At 44.9% G+C, this 23,570-nt stretch overlaps 1 protein-coding gene across 1 annotated transcript; it reads left to right on the top strand.

Moving 5' to 3' along the window:
• Positions 1 to 11,504: 11,504 nt before the first annotated feature.
• Positions 11,505 to 22,899, top strand: tmem175 (transmembrane protein 175). Its single transcript, XM_063017919.1, has 10 exons — positions 11,505 to 11,864; positions 14,069 to 14,107; positions 15,033 to 15,130; positions 15,221 to 15,272; positions 15,391 to 15,426; positions 17,147 to 17,230; positions 19,135 to 19,299; positions 19,930 to 20,011; positions 20,996 to 21,131; positions 21,885 to 22,899. The coding sequence occupies exons 1-10, from the start codon at positions 11,679 to 11,681 to the stop codon at positions 22,555 to 22,557; spliced, it is 1,551 nt and encodes a 516-aa protein (XP_062873989.1). The 5' UTR covers positions 11,505 to 11,678; the 3' UTR covers positions 22,558 to 22,899.
• The last annotated feature ends 671 nt before the right edge of the window (positions 22,900 to 23,570 follow it).

Genomic DNA, 23,570 nt, shown 5'->3' with positions numbered 1-23,570 from the left:
TTATAGTCCGGTCTTTTACCACCCAGCCGACTAGCGGTCAAGTTTAATTGGGGGTGCCCAACCAACTGGGACAGTTCAGAATCCCAGCGCTGGTGTGCCAGCGGAATGTCCCGCCACCTGGGCGCCCATTTTCAGTACAACCTGAAACCTGATTGCAGGGTTTCGTCTTTCATCTGCTTAAGAACGTTAGCCGAGTAGTGCCAGAGAGGCTTGGCTGTGTTCCAATTCATTCAAGTATTAGATGGGATTTAGGTATGGGATTTTTACAGGCCTATAAACTTCCCCCGCATTAACCGTATCAGAATTTTATGGACCTCAAACAGTCACCACAAGGTCAAAAGCATACAGTTCTGCATTTCATCTTCACCCCCCCACTATAAATACAGTCCTACAGCATTGTTCACCCTTTACTACACTTTAAAACTGCCAGTATGCATTACGTTCTACAGACGTGGGTCAGTCTGACTGGCAAATCTGGGTTTGGATGCTGCTTTAAAGGACAGCCCAATACTGATGTCCTTGGCACCATTTCAGCTGATGCTTGGCATGGCAAATGGTGCCCAGATGAACAATTATCATGCCTACGTTGCTTCCAGACAGTGTTTGTATATAGAGATTCAATTGCTTACTGCTTTGTGCCAAACTTCATGAGGAGGACATTTTTCAGGTGCCCAGGTGGCACAGCGGGATATTCCCCGAGTTCCCTGAATCTCGGCTCTGCTACCGGTCAACTGGGTGCCCCCTAGTGGACACAGTTGGGAGCACCTGCAGCAGACAAAATTGGCCACTAAGTCTGCTCAGTGGGAAAGGGGCAGACTAAAAAGGGGGCGGGGCCTTCAATGCTTGACAGAGGTGGAGGAACCCGGAGATCAGCTTGTGACTCTCCACACGTGAGACTGGCCTCCTAAGCAAATCCACCTAAGTATGGGCGAATAAGAAGGGGTCGTTGGATTGCGCAAGGCTAGGCGAATATACCCTCCACGGACGTGATCGGGGTCCCCTGCAGCGGAAGACGCTAAATTGGGAGAGAAGGGGAGAAAATGCATAAATAAAATTTGGATCTTTCACCATCTACTGTGCATAATATTATAAATAGAACCTGGACGAATATAAAAATCTCAGTGCTACACACTGCTGATGTGTGTGTACGGTAGATAGTAAAAGACCTAAATTATTTATGTTCTTCTACGTATAAGGCAAGCTGGGCAAGCCGTAGCCTAGTGGTTAGGGTTCTGGACTAGTAATCGAAAGGTCGCTGGTTCAAGCCTCACCACTGCCAGGTTGCTGCTATTGGGCCCTTGAGCAAGGTCCTTAACCCTCAATTGTTCAGATTGTATACTGTAACTGTACTGTAAGTCGCTTTGGATAAAGGCGTCTGCTAAATGCTGAAAATGTAAATGTATAAGCCTGCAGTTGGCATTACATGATTGGCATGCACATTGGCATGTTTTTTTCGCCTTGTGTTACACAGACTGAGATTTCAGATTAAGATCCAGATTCTCTCCATAATATTCTGTACAGTAGATGGTGAAATTATTACCCAAACGTTCTACTGTGATAAATATAGCCACATGAGCTCTGGAGTATTTCGGCAAACCGTCGTCACTTAACGCAGGCTACCGCTGCATCCAGAAACAGAACATGAAACTCAACCGGACATCAATTTGCTTAGTTCTTTGGGCCTAAGCTCATCTCAGATGGACCGAATGTTCAGATGAGTCCACGTTCCAGCTTGTTTTTGTGGACCAAAAGGTGCGAAATCCAGAAACTGTCATGGTTCTGAGGTGGATCAGTGCCCCTGGGTGCATGTGTGAAGGAGACTTTTAGGCAATGCCTCATTCTGCACGCCCACAACAGTATGGAAGAACCCATCTGAGATAAGTATATTTTTGGGGGCTATTTTAACCTCACTATGCTTTTAGAAGTAATTTTAGCCAAGGCTTTGCACTAATCACACATCAGAGGCACCAGCATATCAGTAAAAGCACCAGCGCATCAGCTGTTACTGTAGCTTTGAAGGAACTCGAGAGTGAATCCTGTCTCCCATAATCAGTGTATAGGTGTAAGGGAGACATGAATTGCCATGCCACAACCTGATCTTCTGACAGTACGCACTCATGTCTGACCTGCGTCATGTGACAAGGTATAAGTAAGTAGTAAGTCTTATCTTTAGATAGAAGACTGGTCGACCAGTCCAACATTAAAGTCTTACATTAAAGATGTATCCATCCCTTCATGGATGGGATGGATTTTCCTCTTATATAACGGCTTAATCTGTCAGCATCTATGTACTGAGATTATTCTTCACTCACTCGAGCGGCGTTGGATGGATTAGAGCCATCAGAGCCACGCAGATATGATTTAGTAACAGCAGCTACAGAGCCTTTACACTCCGATGCTGATGGGGTCGATGAAAAATGATGTCTGGGGGGATTGGGGGGGGTACATAAGGAGGCAAATATACACCGATCAGCCATAATATTAAAACCACCTCCTTGTTTCTACACTCACTGTCCATTTTATCAGCTCCACGTACCATATAGGAGCACTTTGTAGTTCTACAATTACTGACTGTAGTCCATCTGTTTCTCTACATACCTTTTTAGCCTGCTTTCACCCTGTTCTTCAATAGTCAGGACCCCCACAGGACCACTACAGAGCAGGTATAACTTGGGTGGTGGATCATTCTCAGCACTGCAGTGACACTGACATGGTGGTGGTGTGTTAGTGTGTGTTGCGCTGGTATGAGTGGATCAGACACCGCAGCGCTGCTGGAGTTTTTAAATACCGTGTCCACTCACTGTCCGCTCTATTAGACACTCCTACCTAGTCGGTCCGCCTTGTAGATGTAAAGTCAGAGACGATCGCTCATCTATCGCTGCTGTTTGAGTCGGTCATCTTGTAGACCTTCATCGGTGGTCACAGGACGCTGCCCACGGGGCGCTGTTGGCCGGATATTTTTGGTTGGTGGACTATTCTCAGGTGCGCTCCAGCAGCACAGCTGTGTCTGATCCACTCATACCAGCACAACACACACTAACACACCACCACCATGTCAGTGTCACTGCAGTGCTGAGAATGATCCACTATCTAAATAACACCTGATCATTGAAGAACAGCATGAAAGGGGGCTAACAAAGCATGCAGAGAAACAGATGGACTTCAGTCAGTAATTGTAGAACTACAAAGTGCTCCTTTCCAATAAACCACTCAAACAAGAACAATAACTAAAGGTCAGCAAAACTACCACCACCTGATTAGAATCCCTCATAAGAGCACTCTTGCAAATGATGCAAATAATCAGGGACTTCATTAGTTGCATCAACTAATAACGCCAATATACTCAAGCTGCAACTAATCATTAGTGTAATTAGTCTTACCTTGAACACTGGAGAGGTGGATTTAGTTGGCAGGGCACATGCCAGCAACTCAGCAACAAACTTTGCCATGAACCTGAACCCAGAACCTCCCAACAGCCAGTCAAGTCATCACAATATACTATACAGCTCACACACAGCAGGTGTTTGTATCGGTTCCCGGTTCACTACAGTTACCATAAGAATTTTGTCTTTGTTTTTCGGATAATTTCAGCAGCAGCGGCATCACCTTCTTATAAACATCTGTAAATCAACACTGTTGGAGTAATAATAACGAAATAAAAACAATAATAATCTCTGTTATTGCAGTGTTCAACCTGCAGAGCGAGAGCTGTTTGATTCAGTGATGTGTCGTTCGCGAAAGAATCGGGTTTTTGAGTCGACTCTTTTGAATCGCTTTTGGGAACCGATACGCCATAAAGGATGATGAAAATCTATTTTTTAAATATATTCGCAATAAAATATAGAATAATAAACCGGACAAAAGTTGATAAATATGTAAAACTAGAAGAAATTAGGAGGAGTAAATATTTTTTTCTGAACAAGTTTTTTTTATGAACAAAATGCAGTACAATATTACTCCTTAAATGATGATGAAAATAAATAAATGAATAAAAAATGAGTAAAATACACAACAAACACAGCCACACCTATGTTACATGATATACAAGGTAGAACTTGCAAAATTGTCAAAAGAAGATAATAATCAAAGCACAAGTTTGTTTGTTTGTTTGTTTGTTAGTTTGTTTATTCGGATTTGAACGTCATGTTTTACACTTCGGTTACATCCACGACAGAAACGGTACTCACTCACTACTCAAGATTCATCAGTTCACAAGGTTATATCGAACACAGTCCTGGACAATTCTGTATCTCCAATTTACCTCACTTGCACGTCGTTGGACTGTGGGAGGAAACCGGAGCACCCGGAGGAAACCCACACAGACACTGGGAGAACATGCAAACTTCACACAGAAAGGACCCGGACCGCCCCACCTGGGGATCGAACCCAGGACCTTCTTGCTGTGAGGCGACAGTGCTACCCACTTAGCCACCGTGCCGCCCAACTGTGTAAATCGTATATTTATTTTACCAACTACAATGAATCTGGCACAACACGGAAACACTGGAATACAACCGCGCCAATTAACTGGAGAGAAACACACTCATCCATTCGCACTCACTTACACCCAAGGTCATCTAGAGCTGCCACTCCTTATTATGCATCAAAAAAGTTGGGAAGCCAAAGGAAGCAAAAAAAAAAAAAAAAGCTAAAAGAAACCAACATAGAGCCGCTCAGGTGACGCAGCGGTAAAGTACGCTAGCTCACCAGAGTTGGGTTTCTAGATACATTGTATCGAAACTCGGCTGCATGAACAACGTTTGGCTGTTGTTCAGGGGGGCTTAGGGGTAGAGTCGGAGCATAGGTCTTCATAACTGGTACGACTGCGGCCCCTGCTGGATGACTGACGGCGCCCGCACAGGGCCGAGGAATGACATTGAGGGGGGTGTGACCCTCCGTGCGCAGTGTCTCTCGGTGTATGAACTTGGCTCGTGCGGGTGAAAAATGCAGGCTGTACTGACTGCGTGCCGGAGGGGGGCGCAAGTCAGTCGAGTGGCGTCCTCAGTCTGCGGCGAAAGGGTCGAATCAGTATAGAGGACACGATCAGGGTAATTGGACACGATTCGAATGGGGATAAAAGTTGGGGGGGGGGGGGGGGGGGGGGATAGATAAGAAAAAAAAAGAAACCAACATAGTTTTGTATACAGTATAAAAGGTATCTCTGAACAAAACCATTCTACAACTATTGCTGGGTAGCACTGTCACCTCACAGCAAGAAGGTCCTGGGTTCGATCCCCAGGTGGGGAGGTTCGGGGCCTCCCCGCGTCTGAGTGATTTTCCTCCGGGAGCTCTGGTTTCCTCCCATAGTCCAAAGACGTGTAAGTGAGGTCTCAAGATCAGACCCAGGTCTTGTATTGTATCAGCAGCACAAGGTTCCAACACTTCTACGCATTAGAGATTTGTCAAAATAGTGCATTTGGTGCAACCTAGATAAAGTACAAACAGCAAAAAAATTTGATCTGGTTTTTACAAAACTGGCTTACCAAATAGGTAGACTGCAAATCTTTGAATATACAGATTGAAATACACCTAAAACTATATATAATATATGCATGCTTATTACAGGATGGAATGAAATGATAAATTACTAAGTCAGTTGGCAAAATATGTATGGTGCCATCACTCGGCTTGCTTTCAGTGGTTTTAATAACTGCAGCATGAGACGAGTACCATGTTGTGCAGCGAATGTGTTCCATATGGTTTAGCACTGGTAGGGTGCCGAGTACCAGGCCTCTCATCATCGCTGGAAGGCCGCCTGCTGGGAACTCTGTGAGGAAAAGCATGAAAGAAGAGGAAGGATTTCAAGTTTCAAGGCTTGGGGATTTTTGGTCAAGTGGTAAAAGCTGTAGTAGAGTAATAGAGTGTAATAGAGACGTAACCCCAGCTATCAATTCCTCTAAAGGATGTAGTTTCTGCTAAGACGCTTTATGCCCGAGAGTCAAAATGCTTGTCATGCAAAAAGTCATGCAAATGTAGCTGTTTCTTATAATATTTTGTACAGGAAGTTGATTATAAATGGAAATTCTATGTATAACAACATCTAAAAGTGTGAAAAAGGCGCCGTACCATACAGGGATGCCGCCGTATCAACTCCTATATGTATTAACTCCTGTAAGTTGTGAGGTGAGGCCTCCATGAATTGGACTTGTTTGTTCAGCACGTCCCACAGATGCTCGATTGGATTGAGATCTGGGGAATATGGAGGCCACCTCGTTGATGTGCTCTCCTCAAACCGTTCCTGAACCTGGCAGGGCGCATTATTCTGCTGAAAGAGGCCACAGTTATCAGGGAATAGCGTCTCCATGAAAGGGTGAACATGGTCTGCAACAATGCTTAGGTAGGTGCTACGAGTCAAAGTAACATCCACATGGATGGCAGAACGTCGCCCAAAGCATCACACCGCCTCCGCCGGCTCGCCTTCCATGTAAGCGACACACACACACCCGGCCATCCACGTGATGTAAAATAAAATGTACACCAGGCCACCTGCTTCCATTGCTCTGTGGTCCAGTTCTGATGCTCACGTGCCCACTGTTGGCGCTTTCGGCGGTGGACAGGGGGTCAGCATGCTAGCAGGGGGTGAAGGAACAGAATGAAGTTCTCTTTAGTATACACTTCAAAAGCATTCTCTGCGCCTAAATAAGCAATAATGGTTTCACCTGTGGGTGGCTCTACAGTATAAGCAACCTTCGGATACTGGACGTGCTAGAGGAATGCCATTCCTCCCACCTTGAACTGTAATTTAAAGGTTGCTACAATCAGTCATCATTTCATTCCCATGCCCCTTTGCTAAAAATGTGACAATAGTGTCCCAAATTTTAAGAACAGCCCTTAAAGCGCCTGGTGCTTTAAAATGCTATAAAGCTGTGCTCACTATTCCTTCTTCTCTCAGTTTACGGCGGACCTCCAGGGTGGCAACGGCGTCTTTAAAGCTGGCATTCAATCAGGGCTATAAAGGAGGCAGCGCTGGCTGATTTATCCTCCCGGCAGCTCACAGAGCGAGGGTCGGCCCATTAGCAAATGAGCCCTAACTCACGCAGACGGTCTGGTCTCTCTCGCGGGCGGCTCTCTTGCGGATAGGGGATGCAGAGTGCAGATTGCAGAGCGCGGGACGCTCTCAGAGATGAGCGGGAAGCGAGTTCTTTTATGGCTGAGTCTATTTCTGGGTTACTCTCGCTGGGTCGTTTCAGAGGAGCAGGTGGCGGATGAGGCTGAGATGCGGTGAAGTGGGGTAATTGAGGTTGAACATGCTTTTCATGTTTCTGGCCTCGTCAATTGGTGTGTGGAAGGGGAAGGAGACGTTAATACAATTAATGGATGCTCATGTACAGACCACAACTCAGATCTGCAATCATCAGCAGCATCACTACTCTGGTATTAATACGTGGACTACACGCTGGCCCACCGATGCTGACTCTGCTATGGACCATAATTGGCTAGTCTGGGGGAGGAAGGGCTGTAGGGATTCCTGGCTGATCCTGGCAATGAAATCAAGGATAATGGAGATTGGCGCGTGACTCTCCATGCGCTATATGCACCCACCAGGTGCACAGGCAGCTCAGGAATCAGGAAACTACATTGTTGGGTAAGTGTATTCAAAGACAGGCAGATGTGTGATGGTGACCGACACTATCAGGGAGCAGGGCACCAACCTTGGCATCAACAGCACTACCAGGGTGGTAGTAGGAGAAGAAGAACGCCTCCGTGTGTCATATATACATATACCCTTGTACAGTACAACGAAGGACCAACAGTGGCTGCACAGCAGAACCTAGATTCGGACCGCCAATCTTCCAATTGATGACCCAAAGCTTTACCTACTAGGCTACCACTGTCCTATTATTATTAGCAAGACACTCTGGCAGGACTCGACTGGCCGCTTTGGGCTCGGAACCGTTGTTCTGATCAGACCAAAGAATCTTTACCCTTGTGTTGCCAGTCCTTTATATGCCATTTAAAAAGCTCAGTACTAAGATGATGATACCATGGGTGTCATTTGGAACCAATGCGAACTAGAGCTCCAAAGTCCTCTGAAGATTGTGATCACAAAGGCCAGTATAGCATTTAAAGCAGTAGTTGTACTACACCTAGAGTGGCTTCATGTTGACCAATCACAAAGTAATTAGTTTTCACTGCCACGTCACCCCACTGCTGTGTTCTCTTTACTGGCTTTCTGTAGCTCCAAGCTACCTTAGAGAACTCATAAAACCCCGTTCTGCACCACGCAACCTTTGAGCCACTAGTCTTGCGTCTTGCATCTTGATCCTAAACCCAGAACTCAAGGAAGACAAGCATCAAGGCTGTGTTTAGTACCAGCACCCAAGTGGTGGATCTAAAACCAGCTCCTTGTTTCTACACTCACTGTCCATTTTATCAGCTCCACTTACCATAGAGAAGCACTTTGTAGTTCTACAATTACTGACTGTAGTCCATCTGTTTCTCTACATACCTTTTTAGCCTGCTTTCACCATGTTCTTCAATGGTCAGGACCCCCACAGGACCACTACAGAGCAGGTATTATTTAGGTGGTGGATCATTCTCAGCACTGCAGGGACACTGGCATGGTGGTGGTGTGTTAGTGTGTGTTGTGCTGGTATGAGTGGAGTTAGACACTCCTACCTAGTTGGTCCGCCTTGTAGATGTAAATTCAGAGACGATCGCTCATCTATTGCTGCTGTTTGACTTGGTCATCTTGTAGACCTTCATCAGCGATCAGAGGACGCTGCCCACGGGGCGCTGTTAGCTGGATGTTTTTGGTTGGTGGACTATTCTCAATCCAGCAGTGACAGTGAGGTGTTTAAAAACTCCACACATACCAGCACAACACACAGTAACACACCACCACCATGCCAGTGTCACTGCAGTGCTGAGAATGATCCACCAAAACCTGTTCTGTGGGGGTCCTGATCATTGAAGAACAGCATGAAAGGAGGCTAACAAAGCATGTAGAGAAATAGACGGACTACAGTCAGTAATTGTAGAACTACAAAGTGCTTCTATATGGTAAGTGGAGCTGATAACATAAACAGTGAGTGTAGAAACAAAGAGGTGGTACAAGTATACATACAGCTGCAGACAGACACTTCAAACTGGCCTAAAGGCAAAATCTGTTCACCAGTGAGAGGGACTTCCCTGGTTTCACTTCATCACAACTTCTGAGAGACAGACTTTCACAACACCCACATGAAACCTACTTCAAATATCTCAGAAAGAACCCTGGTGACGGTTATTTATAGCTGAAACACTCATTTCTCAATTCCTCATAACTATTATTAAAGGGAAATCTGAGACCAACCCAAAGACGTCAATACCCTAATCGTTTAAAGCATGTTACCTTATAAGTATGGGTTGTGGGTTTTTTTTACAGTGTCTACACTGTGGGTGGCACGGTGGGTAAGTGGGTAGCACTGTCACCTCACAGCAAGAATGTCCAGGGTTAGATCACCAGACGGGGCGGTCCGGGTCCTTTCTGTCCTGAGAGTGTCCTCTGTGTCTGCGTGGGTTTCCTCCGGGTGCTCCGGTTTCCTCCAACAGTCCAAAATCATGCAGTCAGGTTAATTGGAGACACTGAATTGCCCTATAAGTGAATGTATCAGCACCTGAATAATTCAGACTCCCTAAAAATCTGACGTGTTGACCAGTGGGTCTGAGGATCCAATAACTCGATTGTATTTTGCTTCCTCTGTACTGCTACAGACCTCCACTCCTGACCGAGAAAAGTGGTAACTAACACACACACCCTCCGACATGTGTGCGGTAGCCGACCACTTCTTTTCACCTGCACCAGGCACATTCGTATAGAGACCCGTATCACCAATTCTGCCATATTGAAGGGGTGTCAAGCTGATCTCAATGGAGATCAGGTCAGGACTTTGACCAAATGACTAAATTGAATTTGGTTACCTGGTTGATTTAGTAGCTAGGTGGCAATCAGGGACTGGGAGGGCATGTCTAAATTGTTGTAAGAAACTAAACTCAGCCCTACTTGCCAGGTTGTACTTGTCGTTTTCTGTAGTGGTGGTGGCTCCCTCTAGTGGCCACTAACAATCGTTTCAGCTCTATCAGGATCATAAAACGATAAAAACAGGCGAGTTATGTCCAGCAGTATCATCAGAATGGAGTCTATTCATTAGAAAGGTCTATCAGATGTTTTTGCATCAGAAAAAATAACTCGAAAGTGCAGGGTAATGATGAATCACATGGATACATTTTTACTGCATCATTGTTTCCCTTTTTGTTGCTCCTGTATATATTTACGTCTCTCAGAACACCCATAAATCTCGTGGGGGCATCTTAAAACTCTCAAAGATTTTGACAGACCCTCCTACAACTTTACAACATCCACATGGGATATAAAACCAAGGATGTTAAGCTATCCTAGAACATCCTACAAGGGGTGTGAAGATCATCTTAATACATTCAGTCCATCCCAGAAAATCCACAAGGGGTTGAGTCCATCCTAGAATGTCTACTATGAGCTTATGAACATCCTAAGATGAAGTCCAACCGTCGTAGAACATCAACAAGGGTTGTGATAGCCTTCTAGAACATTCACAACTTCGAGAAGGGTGTGAAACCCACCTAGAACATCCACCATGAGAGTGAGACTACATTTAGTACAATACATTTAGTACATCATTAACTGTCTTAGGATAAGTCTTTTAATGTCAAACACAGTCACGGACAATTTTGTATCTCCAGTTCACCTCACTTGCACGTCTTTGGACTGTGGGAGGCAACCGGAACCCCCGGAGGAAACCCACACGGACACGGGAGGAACATGCAAACTCCAGACAGAAGGGACCCGGATTGTGCCACCTGGGAATTGAACTCGGGACCTTCTTGTTGTGAGGTGACGGTGCTACAGTGTTGGTGGGACAACAGACGAGAACATGGCACATGGCTGTAGGAATTAACTGAACATTGGGTGGGGGGAAATCTACCTGGGAGAGGGGGTGCCATCCTAAAACGTTCCCTCCATATCAACAACTGATGGGAACAAAGACTGATCCTTACATTACTCAAAGCTATTGAGTTGAATATGTTTATTTATAATTTGATATCAGTATTTTGGGGGTGAGGAAAAGCTATTAATAACCTATTGTTGTTTGTTTGTTTGGACTTGCACGTCTTCGGACTGTGGGAGGAAACCGGAGCGCCCGGAGGAAACCCACACGGACACGGGGAGAACATGCAAACTCCACACAGAAGGGACCCGGATTGCGCCACCTGGGGATCGAACCCAGGACCTTCTTGCTGTGAGGCGACAGTGCTACCCAGTAATAACCTATTAATCGCGTTCATAGGGGGTCTATATCCAATCGTGTGTTGAGTAGGACTTATGTCACGTGTTGCCTGTTTTCGTTTATGGATCACGTCACGTCACATGTATACGAGTCACGTGAGTCGGATCACGTGTGATAACATTGCACGACTCCCACTAGGTAGGCTGAGACTGCTTCATTGTTCTGTGCGTAATAACACGTCATTACTCGTTTTTGTTCTGTTACTGAATGTGATTACACTGTTAATAACATGTGCGTCACGTTCAGCCTCACATCCAAGTAAAATAAGGGTGCACTGCACATCGACGGTAGGGTCGGTTGGCTTTTTGGTGCGCATGCGCAGACCGCTCAGTAGTGAGTCGTTTGTAAATAATCGTACTAATAAGTGCAGCGATGGAGGAAAACGAGCAGAGTGAAATCATAGAGCACCACGATGATGAAGAAATGGAGAAGATGAAGACAGGGAGGAGTGTTGCGGGTTCGTTACTGGATAGAGATGAGGGATCCGGGAGCACGCAGTCCTCACACCGCCTGTTAGCTTACAGTGACGCGCTCATCTCCATCATCGCTACTGTCATGGTGAGATACATTAAACAGCTCATTACAACAGGATTCACATCATTACTTTTAATTAAAATGCATTCTTTAATTCTACATTAATTCTTTAGTGTTGTTTGCTTAAGGTTTATCTCCATCTCCCTAAAACATGCAAGAAACGTACTGGTGCTTTGAGATGGACGCTCTAACAGGGTTGCCAGATTGCGTGTTAATGCGTGAAAAAACGCCCAAAAGACGCATAAAAAACAGCTGAGTGACACCAACGTGGCCTACTAATACTTATTATTTATTTATTAGGATTGTAACGTCATGCTTTACACACTTTGGTTACACAAGATTCATCAGATCAAGTTTTTTCTCCCACTTTAGCGCGTCCCGTCAATCATCCTCTCACTAACGCTGGTCCCTGCTCCTGACTGGGGAGGACGAGGCTGCTCCGCGCCCCCTCCGACACGTGCACAGCAATCGACCGTCCTAACACCTACACCTGATGCGGTACAGCGCTGTGCACGGAGGGCCACACCCTCCACCGCACTCCCTCCCATCTCCATGCAGGCGCCACCAACCAGCCATCAGAGGGCGTAATCGCACTAGTTTGAGAGAGAGCCCCCCCCCCCTCCGGCTTAGTCACGCCCCCTATCTGAACAACAGGCCAATCGTTGTTCATGCGGCCGCTCGGTCCCAGCCGGCAAGGCAGAGCCGAGATTCGATTCGATGTATTCGAGATCTCAGCTCTGGTGTACAGCGTGTGCTTTACCGCTGCGCCACCTGAGCGGCTCAGATCAAGTTTTAAACGTCAAACATAGTCATGTATCTGTATTGTAAAATTGTGTCTCCCTCGCAGACACGGGGAGAACGTGCAAACTCTACACAGAATGGACCCGGATCCTTTTAATTGGGGATCCAACCCAGGACCTTCTTGCTGGGACGCGACAGTGCTACCCACCGTGCTACCAGGCGTACTTATTTAATATTATATTTTTGCCATTTAGCAGATGCTTCTATCCAAAGCGACTTACAGTAGTGTTACAATATACTGTCTAAGCAATTAAGGGTTAAGGGCCCAACAGTGGCAACCTGCCAGTGGTGGGGCTTGAACCAGTGACTAGAGTGATATATATATATGTAAAGTGCATTACAAATTAAATGTATTATTATTATTATTATTATATATATGATTTTTAAACCGCCTAAATAATTACAAACATATTGCCCACCAGCTAAAGCCAATTTTATGTCAAATCCGCCCAATTCTGCGGTAAACCTCCCAATCTGGCAACACCTCACGCTGTGCAATGGGTAGTTCTACCTTGAGGCTGTCACCAGGTCACGTGATGTCACATCTTCGCATAAGATTATTTGCAGTACCATTATAATTTAACAGTGGCATTATACGTTTTTAATGGTTTAAACTTTTTAGAACTGAGATTAAGGTCAAAACATTCAACATCCTTACATTTACATGACAGTATGCAGTCTGAGCAATTGAAGGTGAAGGGCCTTGCTCAAGGGCCCAACATCAGCAACCTGGCAGTGGTAAGGCTTGAACTAGCGACTTAACCACTAGGCTACGGCTTGCCCTAGTCCTTGTTAAAAAAAATTAAAAAAAACAAAAAACTATTCCATACCTGGTTTTAAATACCTTAACACAGATGTTTCATATATGCAGGTTGTGCCTATATCACCAATAAATTTTCTCCTATATTTTTACACCCAGCTTGTATTTAATTATAATTGTGTGGGCATATCAGATAAAAAAAAGGCTGTATTAATCTAAGTGTTACTTATAAAAACATACTTGACCCTACTTCCATCAAAAAACAGAATGAATAGGCGCCCAGGTGGCACAGCAGGATATTCCGCTAGCACACCAAACTCCTCGGTTTGAAAACTAGGTGGTGGTTCGAACTGGGCGCCATCTAGCGGACATAATTGGCAGTGCCTGCAGCAGACACGAATCGGCCACCTGGTGTCTGCTAGGGCGGGATGACCGGACTATGTGGGTGGGGTCTTCTAACGCTGCGCAAGGACCCTGACTACCAGATTGAGGTGCCTGTGCAGAATGCATGGGCATAGTTTCCCTCCTCGAATGCAATATAAAAAACTTATTTCTGTATTCTGATTGCATATATTCCATTAGTTCCTAAATCTGTTAATACAAGATGTGTGACTGCACATTTAATTTGAGAGTCATCCTTCAGTCAGTGATTGTTTTTTCTTTACAGATTTTACCTGTTGCACATACAAAGTTCCAAAACAATGAGGTAAGTCTTTTTTCTTGGCATTCTGTTCATCACAGTTGAACTCTTTCAGAATCTGTTGGTCTTGATCTGAAAAGACATCACTTCAATGTTGGTACCAAGTAAAGACATGTGACTGAGTATTTTGTCCATATTCTATAACAGGCAGGGTTGCGCCCCAGTAATAAATAAAGCACGGAGTGAAACAGTAGTGCGCCTCAAAAAAATAGGAGGGCAATCACAAATAAGAGGTGGCCGAATTAATAGAAACAGAGTAACAAATAACAGACAGGGGGTCGAGGGACCGCGCATGTGTGTGTGTGGCGAAAATACCCTTGTTGGACGCGATTGGGATCCCCAGCAGTGGAAAACTAATTGGCTATGTTAAAATCGGGAGAAAAAGGAAGAAAATGCATAAATAAAATGAAAAAAAGAAAAAAAAAAGAAAACATCTGCAGCCCACAATGGAGAAAGTGGACAGAACGGGGATAGCGCAGAACAGGACGTCACAATATGACCGCTCTCTGGAAAAAAGGAAAGATAGGAAACCAGTCAAGGCAATGCACAAGTGGCACACCAACCCCACCTCTGGGCAGTGTGCTCTTCCAGGGCATCAAAAAGTGCACTGACGTTCCTGGGTGTGTATGAATGAGAGTATGACACCCAGAAGTAAATCTGTGCCCTGTTCAGTGTGCATTGCTGCCTTGTGTTGAATGTTTCCTTGATAATCTTCTAATCCAACATTATACTATTAAAGACTGAGCACTTACTCATTTGGGCATGTAACGTCCTCTTGGTACTTATTACCAGACTACCACATGGTGAGGCATGATTCATCACTTTAAAGAGCATGTTTTCTTTGCTCCAGAGTCCAAACATGTCCTGCTTTACGCCATTCTAGCACAACAGACGTGTGTGGTTAAAGGTCTTGTTTACTTTTAATACACAGGAACTAAAGGAAAGCATCCAGCTGCTGCTCACTACTAAGATTGCCGTCTACCTAATGACGTTTTTAATCGTCACAGTCGCTTGGGCCGCCCATATAAGGTGAGTACAGAGGTGAGCACAACCCTGTCCGGTGTAGTTAACATTCTAGGTACAGTATGATAGTTTATACGTAATTATACTGTTTTTTAGACTGTTTCAGGTCATTAAGCGTATCGATGACACTCTTGCACTTCTAAATCTGGTGAGCTCACACTACAACTGTATTCAACATCTGTCCGTTTTTCCCCGTGTGTACATAGTAAGAAACGGGGGGTTTTATTTTAAACTAAATTTTGAATCCCTCTTGTGTCACCGTTCAGGCGTGTATGATGCTGATAACGTTCCTGCCGTACACAGTGAGTATTATTTTTAATAACAATAAGGAGAATCTCTTGATGCATGCTCAATAATCCAGGTACACAAATCCACAAAGTTGAATCAGTTCATCCGGACACAAGTTTGTTGTAGAGATACGTTCACAAACTAGGAGTCATCAGGACGCGGCACCACCGGGCGAACAGCATCCCCACAGACACTACGGCCAAGGATAGAGAGAAGTCTCATGTCAAGAAGGCCCTGGGGGAATGTACAGGGTGGGCCATTTATATGGATACACCTAAATAAAATGGGAATGGTTGGTGATATTAACTTCCTGTTTGTGGCACATTAGTATATGGGAGGGGGAAAACTTTTCAAGATGGGTGGTGACCATGGTGGCCATTTTGAAGTCGGCCATTTTGGATCCTTTAGTTTTTTCAATGGGAAGAGGGTCATGTGACACATCAAACTTATTGAGAATTTCACAAGAAAAACAATGGTGTGCTTGGTTTTAACGTAACTTTATTCTCTCATGAGTTATTTACAAGCTTCTCTTTGTTTACAGCCATTGACATGTCGCAGAGGTTAACACGGTGAACGCAGTACCCGGGTCATTGCAGCAGATTTCAATGCAAGACACCCTACGAGACCACCCATCTCCCATGCTACAGTTAGCAAACTGCTTGCCAAGTTTCGTGAAACTGGTTCAGTGTTGGATTTGCCAAAATGTGGACGCATGAAAACTAATGAAGAAACATCAGTGGCTGTCCTAGCTTCATTCAGCAAGAGCCCACAGCGTAGCACTCGCCGCATGTCACTGGAGAGTGGCATCAGTCGAACATCCCTTCGGTGGATATTAGCTACTCACAAATGGCACCCTTACAAACTCCAGCTGCTGCAGCATCTCAACGAGGATGACCCAGATCGGCGCACTGAATTTGCAGAATGGGCAAAACAAAAATTGGAACAGGACCCTCAGTTTACACAGAACATTTTGTTCAGTGATGAGGCAAACTTTTATGTGAATGGTGAAGTAGCGGAACAATTGAGACGGATATTCTCCAAACACCGTGTTTCAGTTGCTTTCGAACCCCAGAACACGCCACGCCAGAAATTAGTTCACCCTAAGGACCGGGTCCCTCGACACACACAGAGTAACGTAGCGTATGCTGTTAGGTGCCGGGAGGATTGTCGGGAACTGTACATCGAGGAAACTAAACAGCCACTGGCTAAACGGATGGCCCAACATAGAAGATCGACCTCTTCTGGCCAGGACTCCGGGGTTTACACTCACCTGCAAGCCAGCGGCCATTCATTTAATGATGAAGCTGTGCAGATCCTCGACAAGGGGGAACGCTGGTTTGAACGGGGAGTCAAAGAGGCCGTCTATGTGAAGAGGGAACGACCATCCCTGAACCTGAGAGTACATCTCTCACCATCTTACAACGCCGTAATAGGAGCTATACCCCAATCATGTTTGAAAGGCACACATGGCCATCGTAATTAATGGTCATTGTGATTTGCATATGGACCTGATCACCGGTTCCATTGTTATGCAGTGGGCGGTGATCGGTCGTTATGCAAATTGGCTGCATCACCAGCTCAGACTAAACAAGTCACTTGGATTGAGTGGCGAAACGTATCGTTACAACAAACTTGTGTCCAGATGAGCCGATTCAACCTACATATTTGGTTACCAGTAGATGAGGGTTCTGCAGAAGCTTTGTAGTGACCGTGGTCATCTTTCATCTCTTGTAGTTCTCTCTGATGGCAACATTTCCAAATAACGTCCTTGGCATTTTGCTCTTCTGCGCCTGTGTTATAATAATAGGCCTCGTCCAGGTGAGTATCTTTCTTCATCCACACAGTTTGCCCAAACCAGGGGTCACCAACCTTTTTGAAACTTAAAAACGACTTAAAACCACTGTCCATTTTATCAGCTCCACTTACCATATAGGAGTACTTTGTAGTTCTACAATTACTGACTGTAGTCCTTCTGTTTCTCTGCATGCTTTGTTAGCCCCCTTTCACATCCTGTTCTTCAATGATCAGGACCCCCCACAGGACCACCACAGATCCGCACGCAGGTATTATTTAGGTGGTGTGTTAGTGTGTGTTGTGCTGGTATGAGTGGATATATTAAATACCTTGTAGATGTAAAGTCAGAGACGATCGCTCATCTATCGCTGCTGTTTGAGTCGGTCATCTTCTAGACCTTCATCAGTGGTCACAGGACTCTGCCCACGGCGCGCTGTTGGCTGGATGTTTTTGGTTGGTGGACTATTCTCAGTCCAGCAGTGACAGTGAGGTCTGATCCACTCATACCAGGACGACACACACTAACACACCACCACCATCAATCGTCAATGTCCCTGCAGTGCTGAGTGTGATCCACTACCTAAATAATACCTACTCTGTGGGGGTCCTGACCATTAAAGAACAGCATGAAAGGGATGAAAGGAATGCACAGAAACAGAGGGACTACAGTCAGTAATTGTAGAACTTAGGGCTGGGCGATTTTCACGATTAATTCGGTTAATTCGAATGAACGTTTTCACCCGATGTTAGAATGTGACAATCGCGATTGTTTACATACTTTATATTTTAATTAAAATACCAACATGTCACGAAGCAGAAACTGACCAGACGCCCACGGAATATAAATCAGGGAAAGTTTAATATAAAAAGTGTCCAAAACCAGCGAAAACCAAAACAGTAAACTGAAGACAACAAGGATTATACACGGTAACGGTTAGATTCAGTAATAAGGAGCGCAAACACGATCTGCAAAACGAGACACAAACAGAAGAGTTTCATTAAGATTCACTGAATCAAACACCGCTGAACTGAATCAAAATACGGAGCCGATGAGCGCGATCAGGCTGGAAAGTAACGAATTACATTTACTCGCGTTACTGTAATTGAGTCGTTTTTGTGTACTTGTACTTTTTAAAGTAGATTTTACAACCTGTAATTTTACTTTTACTTAAGTAAGTTTTGTACTAAGAATTGTAATTCGCTACATTTTAAATCACATCCGTTACTGAGTAAAAAAAATCGCGTCTGGGAAACTGCTGCAGTGAATTCTGCGATAGGGAGTCGGATCTTTTGTCTCGGTTCCTTTTAAAGAGCCGTATGTATGTAACGACTCCCAAATGCGCGAATCGATTTTGGCTTAAAGGGCCGTTCAATAGAATCGAATCATTCTACGACACATAATAGTGGTTAATACAGTTTGAAAGTTTTATGGGACTAAAATGACACATTACACATCCTTAAATGTTTAAAATGTTGTATCCACCCCCCAAATCACAAGAGGACAAAATTAAAGCTGAGCTGAGTGATCACTTGATGCCCCCCAGTGTAGATACTGATACAGACTCACTCAGTGGTGGAAACAGCACAGTACAGGCAATGTAAGGAGGTTCTGCTGAACATTATTTAAAATTAAAGTTGTTTGTGAGCTATTCTTAGATATAGATAATTTAGATCTATTTTGTTTTAATTATTGTGATATCGTTATTGTAATAAAGTTTGAGTCCCTTAAATGGATAATTATAGGTGGTGCTGTTACTATTTTTGCACTTCTGCAGCCTTTAATTACAATGCAAAAAAAGAAATTTGAGTCTTATTTTAATTGCATTATACAAGAACAAAAAAAATCGAAATCGTAATCGACAATCGGCTATATTTTTTTGCAAAATCGCCCAGCCCTAGTAGAACTACTAAGTTCCTTGTTTCCACAGGCGGTTATCGTCCTGTACGGGTTCAGCCGTCCTTACCTTCTAAACGAGCACATTCAGATGTCGCAGAATCGGCCCTACTACAGACGCTGCATCCTAGAAGTGATCATGAGGGTCCCAATAATGTGCTTCTTCGCCATCATCTTTTCATTCGTCTTTTTAAAACTGGTTAGTTAAACTCGCCTACTACACCTATTGTATAACCTAACTATACTGTACATATTTTATCTACAGTACCAGTCAAAAGTTTGGACACACCTTCTCTTCAGTGGTTTTTCTTGATTATTTTTATTTTCTACATTGTAGATTAGTACTGAAGACATCCAAACTATGAAGGAACACATATGGAATCATGTAGTGAACAAAGCAGAATATGTTTTATATTTTACCAACTCTACCTGCACAGCACAACTGATGGTCTCAAACACATTAAAAAAGCAAGAAATTCCAGAAATTAACTCTAGACAAAGCACAAACATTAATTGAAAACCGTTCCAGGTGGCACCTCATGAAGCTGATTGAGAAAATGCCAAAAAGTGTGTAAAGCTGTCATCAAAGCAAAAGATGGCTACTTTAAAGAATCTAAAATATAAAACATATTCTGGTTTGTTTAACACTTTTTTGTTCACTACATAATTCCATATGTGTTCCTTCATAGTTTGGATGTCTTCATAATTAATCTACAATGTAGAAAATAAAAATACATCAAGAAAAACCACAGGAATGAAAAAGTGTGTCCAAACTTTTGACTGGTACTGTATATGATGTATGATTATAAATCTGCGTTTTATTTTCCAGTCCTATGTCCTGCTGGCCGCCGTGATATTCATGCCGTACATTTCTCAGGCTCTCAAGTGGATTCGGAATAAAGCCATTGGTAGTGAGTAGTGCACTGGGTTCCTAACACTACATCCATCTGCTGCTTCTGTCTAAGCCAGACCAGGGGTGTCTGAATGACATATTCCACGATATTCCACTAGCACACCAGCGCCGAGATTCCAGAACTCCCCGGTTCAAAACTCTGTGTTGCCGGGTGGTTGGGCGCCATCTAGCGGGCATAATTGGCAATGCCTGCAGCAGACATTGGGGACCAGGGCGGGATGTTTGATACAAGCTTCTTAAATAACAAAGTCGGACGGGTCACCTTTAATGGTATTATTATTAATATATGTACACCGATCGATATAGAAGCACTTTGTAGTTCTACAATTACTGACTGTAGTCCATCTGTTTCTCTGCATGCTTTGTTAGCCCCCTTTCATTCTGTTCCCCCACATGACCACTACAGAGCAGGTATTATTTAGGTGGTGGATCATTCTCAGCCCTGCAGTGACACTGACATGGTGCTGGTGTGTTAGTGTATGTTGTACTGGTCCACTCACTGTCCACTCTATTAGACACTCCTACCTAGTCGGTCCACCTTGTAGATGTAAAGTCAAAGACGTTCGATCGCTCATCTATTGCTGCTGTTTGAGTCGGTCATCTTGTAGACTTTCGTCGGTGGTCACAGGACGCTGCCCACGGGGCGCTGTTGGCTGGATGTTTTTGGTTGGTGGACTATTCTCAGTCCAGCAGTGACAGTGAGGTGTTTCAAAACTCTGATCCACTCATACCAGCACAACACACACTAACTTTAAACGCTGTGCAGGGACCCTGGTTAGCAGACAGAAGCTGGGGTCCGCTAGAACTGCGCATGGGTCGGAGGAGGCGCGAGCAGCAATATACCCTCCACGAATGCAATCAGGGATCCCCCAGCAGCGGAAGACATAAATAAATATGCCGTAATCTGGACACCCCTGATCTAGGCTATCAAGTGATTTGTTTATATGTACTTAACTTCATTCTTTGATTACGTCTGATTCAGATCGGATAGAGGACACCCCCGACACGCTGCTGTTTTATACCTATCACCCCACTGAACCACTGAGCAAGGAGCGAGTAGAGGCTTTTAGCGACGGGGTCTACGCCATCGTAGCGACTCTTCTCATTTTAGATATCTGGTTTGTATGGATATGCATTCATTATGATCAGCCATAACATTAAAACCACCTTGTTTCTATGCTCACTGTCCATTTTAATCAACTCCACTTACCATATAGAAGCACTTTGTAGTTCTACAATTACTGACTGTTGTCCATCTGTTTCTCTGCATGCTTTGTTCTTCAATGGTCAGGACCCCCCACAGGACCACCACACACAGAGCAGGTATTATTTAGGTGGTGGATCATTCTCAGCACTGCAGTGACACTGACGATTGATGGTGGTGGTGTGTTAGTGTGTGTTGTGCTGGTATAAGCGGATAAGACACAGCAGCGCTGCTGGAGTTTTTAAACACCTCACTGTCACTGCTGGACTGAGAATAGTCCACCAACCAAAAATACCCAGCCAACAGCGCCCCGTGTCCACTGATGAAGGTCTAGAAGACGACCGACTCAAACAGCAGCGATAGATGAGCGATCGTCTCTGACTTTACATCTACAAGGTGGACCGACTAGGTAGGAGTGTCTAATAGAGTGGACACGGTATTTAAAAACTCCACTCATACCAGCACAACACACACTAACACGCCACCACCATCAATCGTCAGTGTCACTGCAGTGCTGAGAATGATCCACCACCTAAATAATACCTGCTCTGTACTAGAAATATATTTAAAATGTCGTTTATGGGGCTAGATACTAGATACTTGAAGTATGTATTTATTAATTATGCTTTATTGTACATTGGTAGTCACTTACTTGTGTTGCTTTCAGTGAGGACAACGTGCCGGACCCGCACATCGTCGATAAAGACTTCAACGGCAGCCTCATCGCCGCGCTACGCAACTACGGTCCCGAGTACCTGGCGTACTTCGGCTCGTTCGCCACGGTCGCCCTGTTGTGGTTCGCCCACCACTCGCTCTTCCTGCACGTCACCCGCGCCACCCGCCTGATGGGCTTCCTGAACGCCTTTTCCCTGGCCTTCGTCGGAGGCCTGCCCCTGGCCTACCAGCTGACCCACGAGTTCCCTCGCGGCTCTCAGAACGAGCTGGAGGCCATCCAGATCAGCTGCGTCATCATCTTCTTCGCCGGCCTCTTCCAGCTGGCCATGTGGGTGACGGCGCTGTTCTCGGAGCGCGAGACGCTCCACCCGTACGCCCGTTACGGGGGCCGGGAGCACACCTTCATGCTGGCCAAGCTCTCGCTTTACCCCTGCGTGGCGCTGGCGACCTACTTCTCCACGTGCGCGCTCAGCCGCTTCAGCGCGCCCATCTTCCATCTGATGGAGATCGCCGTGCCGTTCGTGTTCCTGTTGCTGAGGTTGTTCGTGCGCCTGGCGCTGGTCGTGGTGAGGTGGCTGTTTTGTCCGAGGACGCCCGATGAAGGGGGCGTTTCAGCGGAAGAGGAGGGGTTTTTCCGTCGACCGTTTACTGACATTGTTACCTAGCTGAAGCTTTTTTTTAATAATGGGTCACAAAAGATTCCTCGCCCGGCCACCGGTGCGATTGGGTGGCATTGGTGTCCTGGTAAAAATTTAATTTGGAACGTCTAAACATCTGCTGCATGAAAACTGTAGTAATATTTTTAACATTTAACATTACATATATACACCGATCAGCCATAACATTAAAACCACACTGATTGTCCATTTTTTTCAGCTCCACTTACCATATAGAAGCACTTTGTAGTTCTACAATTACTGACTGTAGTCCATCTGTTTCTTTGCATGCTTTGTTAGCCCCGTCATGCTGTTCTTCAATGCCCAGGACCCCCACAGGACCCCCACAGAGCAGGTATTATTCAGTGGTGGATCATTCTCAGCACTGCAGTGACGATGACGATTGATGGTGGTGGTGTGTTAGTGTGTGTCGTGCTGGTATGAGTGGGTCAGACACAGCAGCGCTGCTGGACTGAGAATAGTCCACCAACCAAAAACATCCAGCCAACAGCGCCCCGTGGGCAGCGTCCTGTGACCGCTGATGAAGGTCTAGAAGACGACCGACTCAAACAGCAGCAATAGATGAGCAATCGTCTCTGACTTTACATCTACAAGGTGGACCGACTAGGTAGGAGTGTCTACCAGCACAACACACACTAACACACCACCACCACCAATCGTCATTGTCACTGCAGCGCTGAGAATGATCCACCACCTAAATAATACCTGCTCTGTGGGGGTCCTGACCATTAAAGAACAGCATGAAAGGGGGATAACAAAGCATGCAGAGAGACAGATGAACTACAAAGTGCTTCTATATGGTAAGTGGAGCTGATAAAATGGACAGTGAGTGTAGGAACAAGGAGGTGGTTTTAATGTTATTCCTGATCGGTGTATATTTTAGTTAATAATAAAGTAGCACTTGCAGTAATTGTCTATTATAAATCCAACTACTAACATGCAGCATCTGGCAGTAACATTACAGATTATTTTTATTCCAAATCACCAGAGGTGGGTATTTA

Source organism: Trichomycterus rosablanca, chromosome 21, assembly GCF_030014385.1.
Source record: "Trichomycterus rosablanca isolate fTriRos1 chromosome 21, fTriRos1.hap1, whole genome shotgun sequence".
NCBI lineage: Eukaryota > Metazoa > Chordata > Actinopteri > Siluriformes > Trichomycteridae > Trichomycterus > Trichomycterus rosablanca.
The sequence above is the reverse complement of the archived record's forward strand: the minus strand, read 5'-3'. Positions and strand labels throughout refer to the sequence as shown.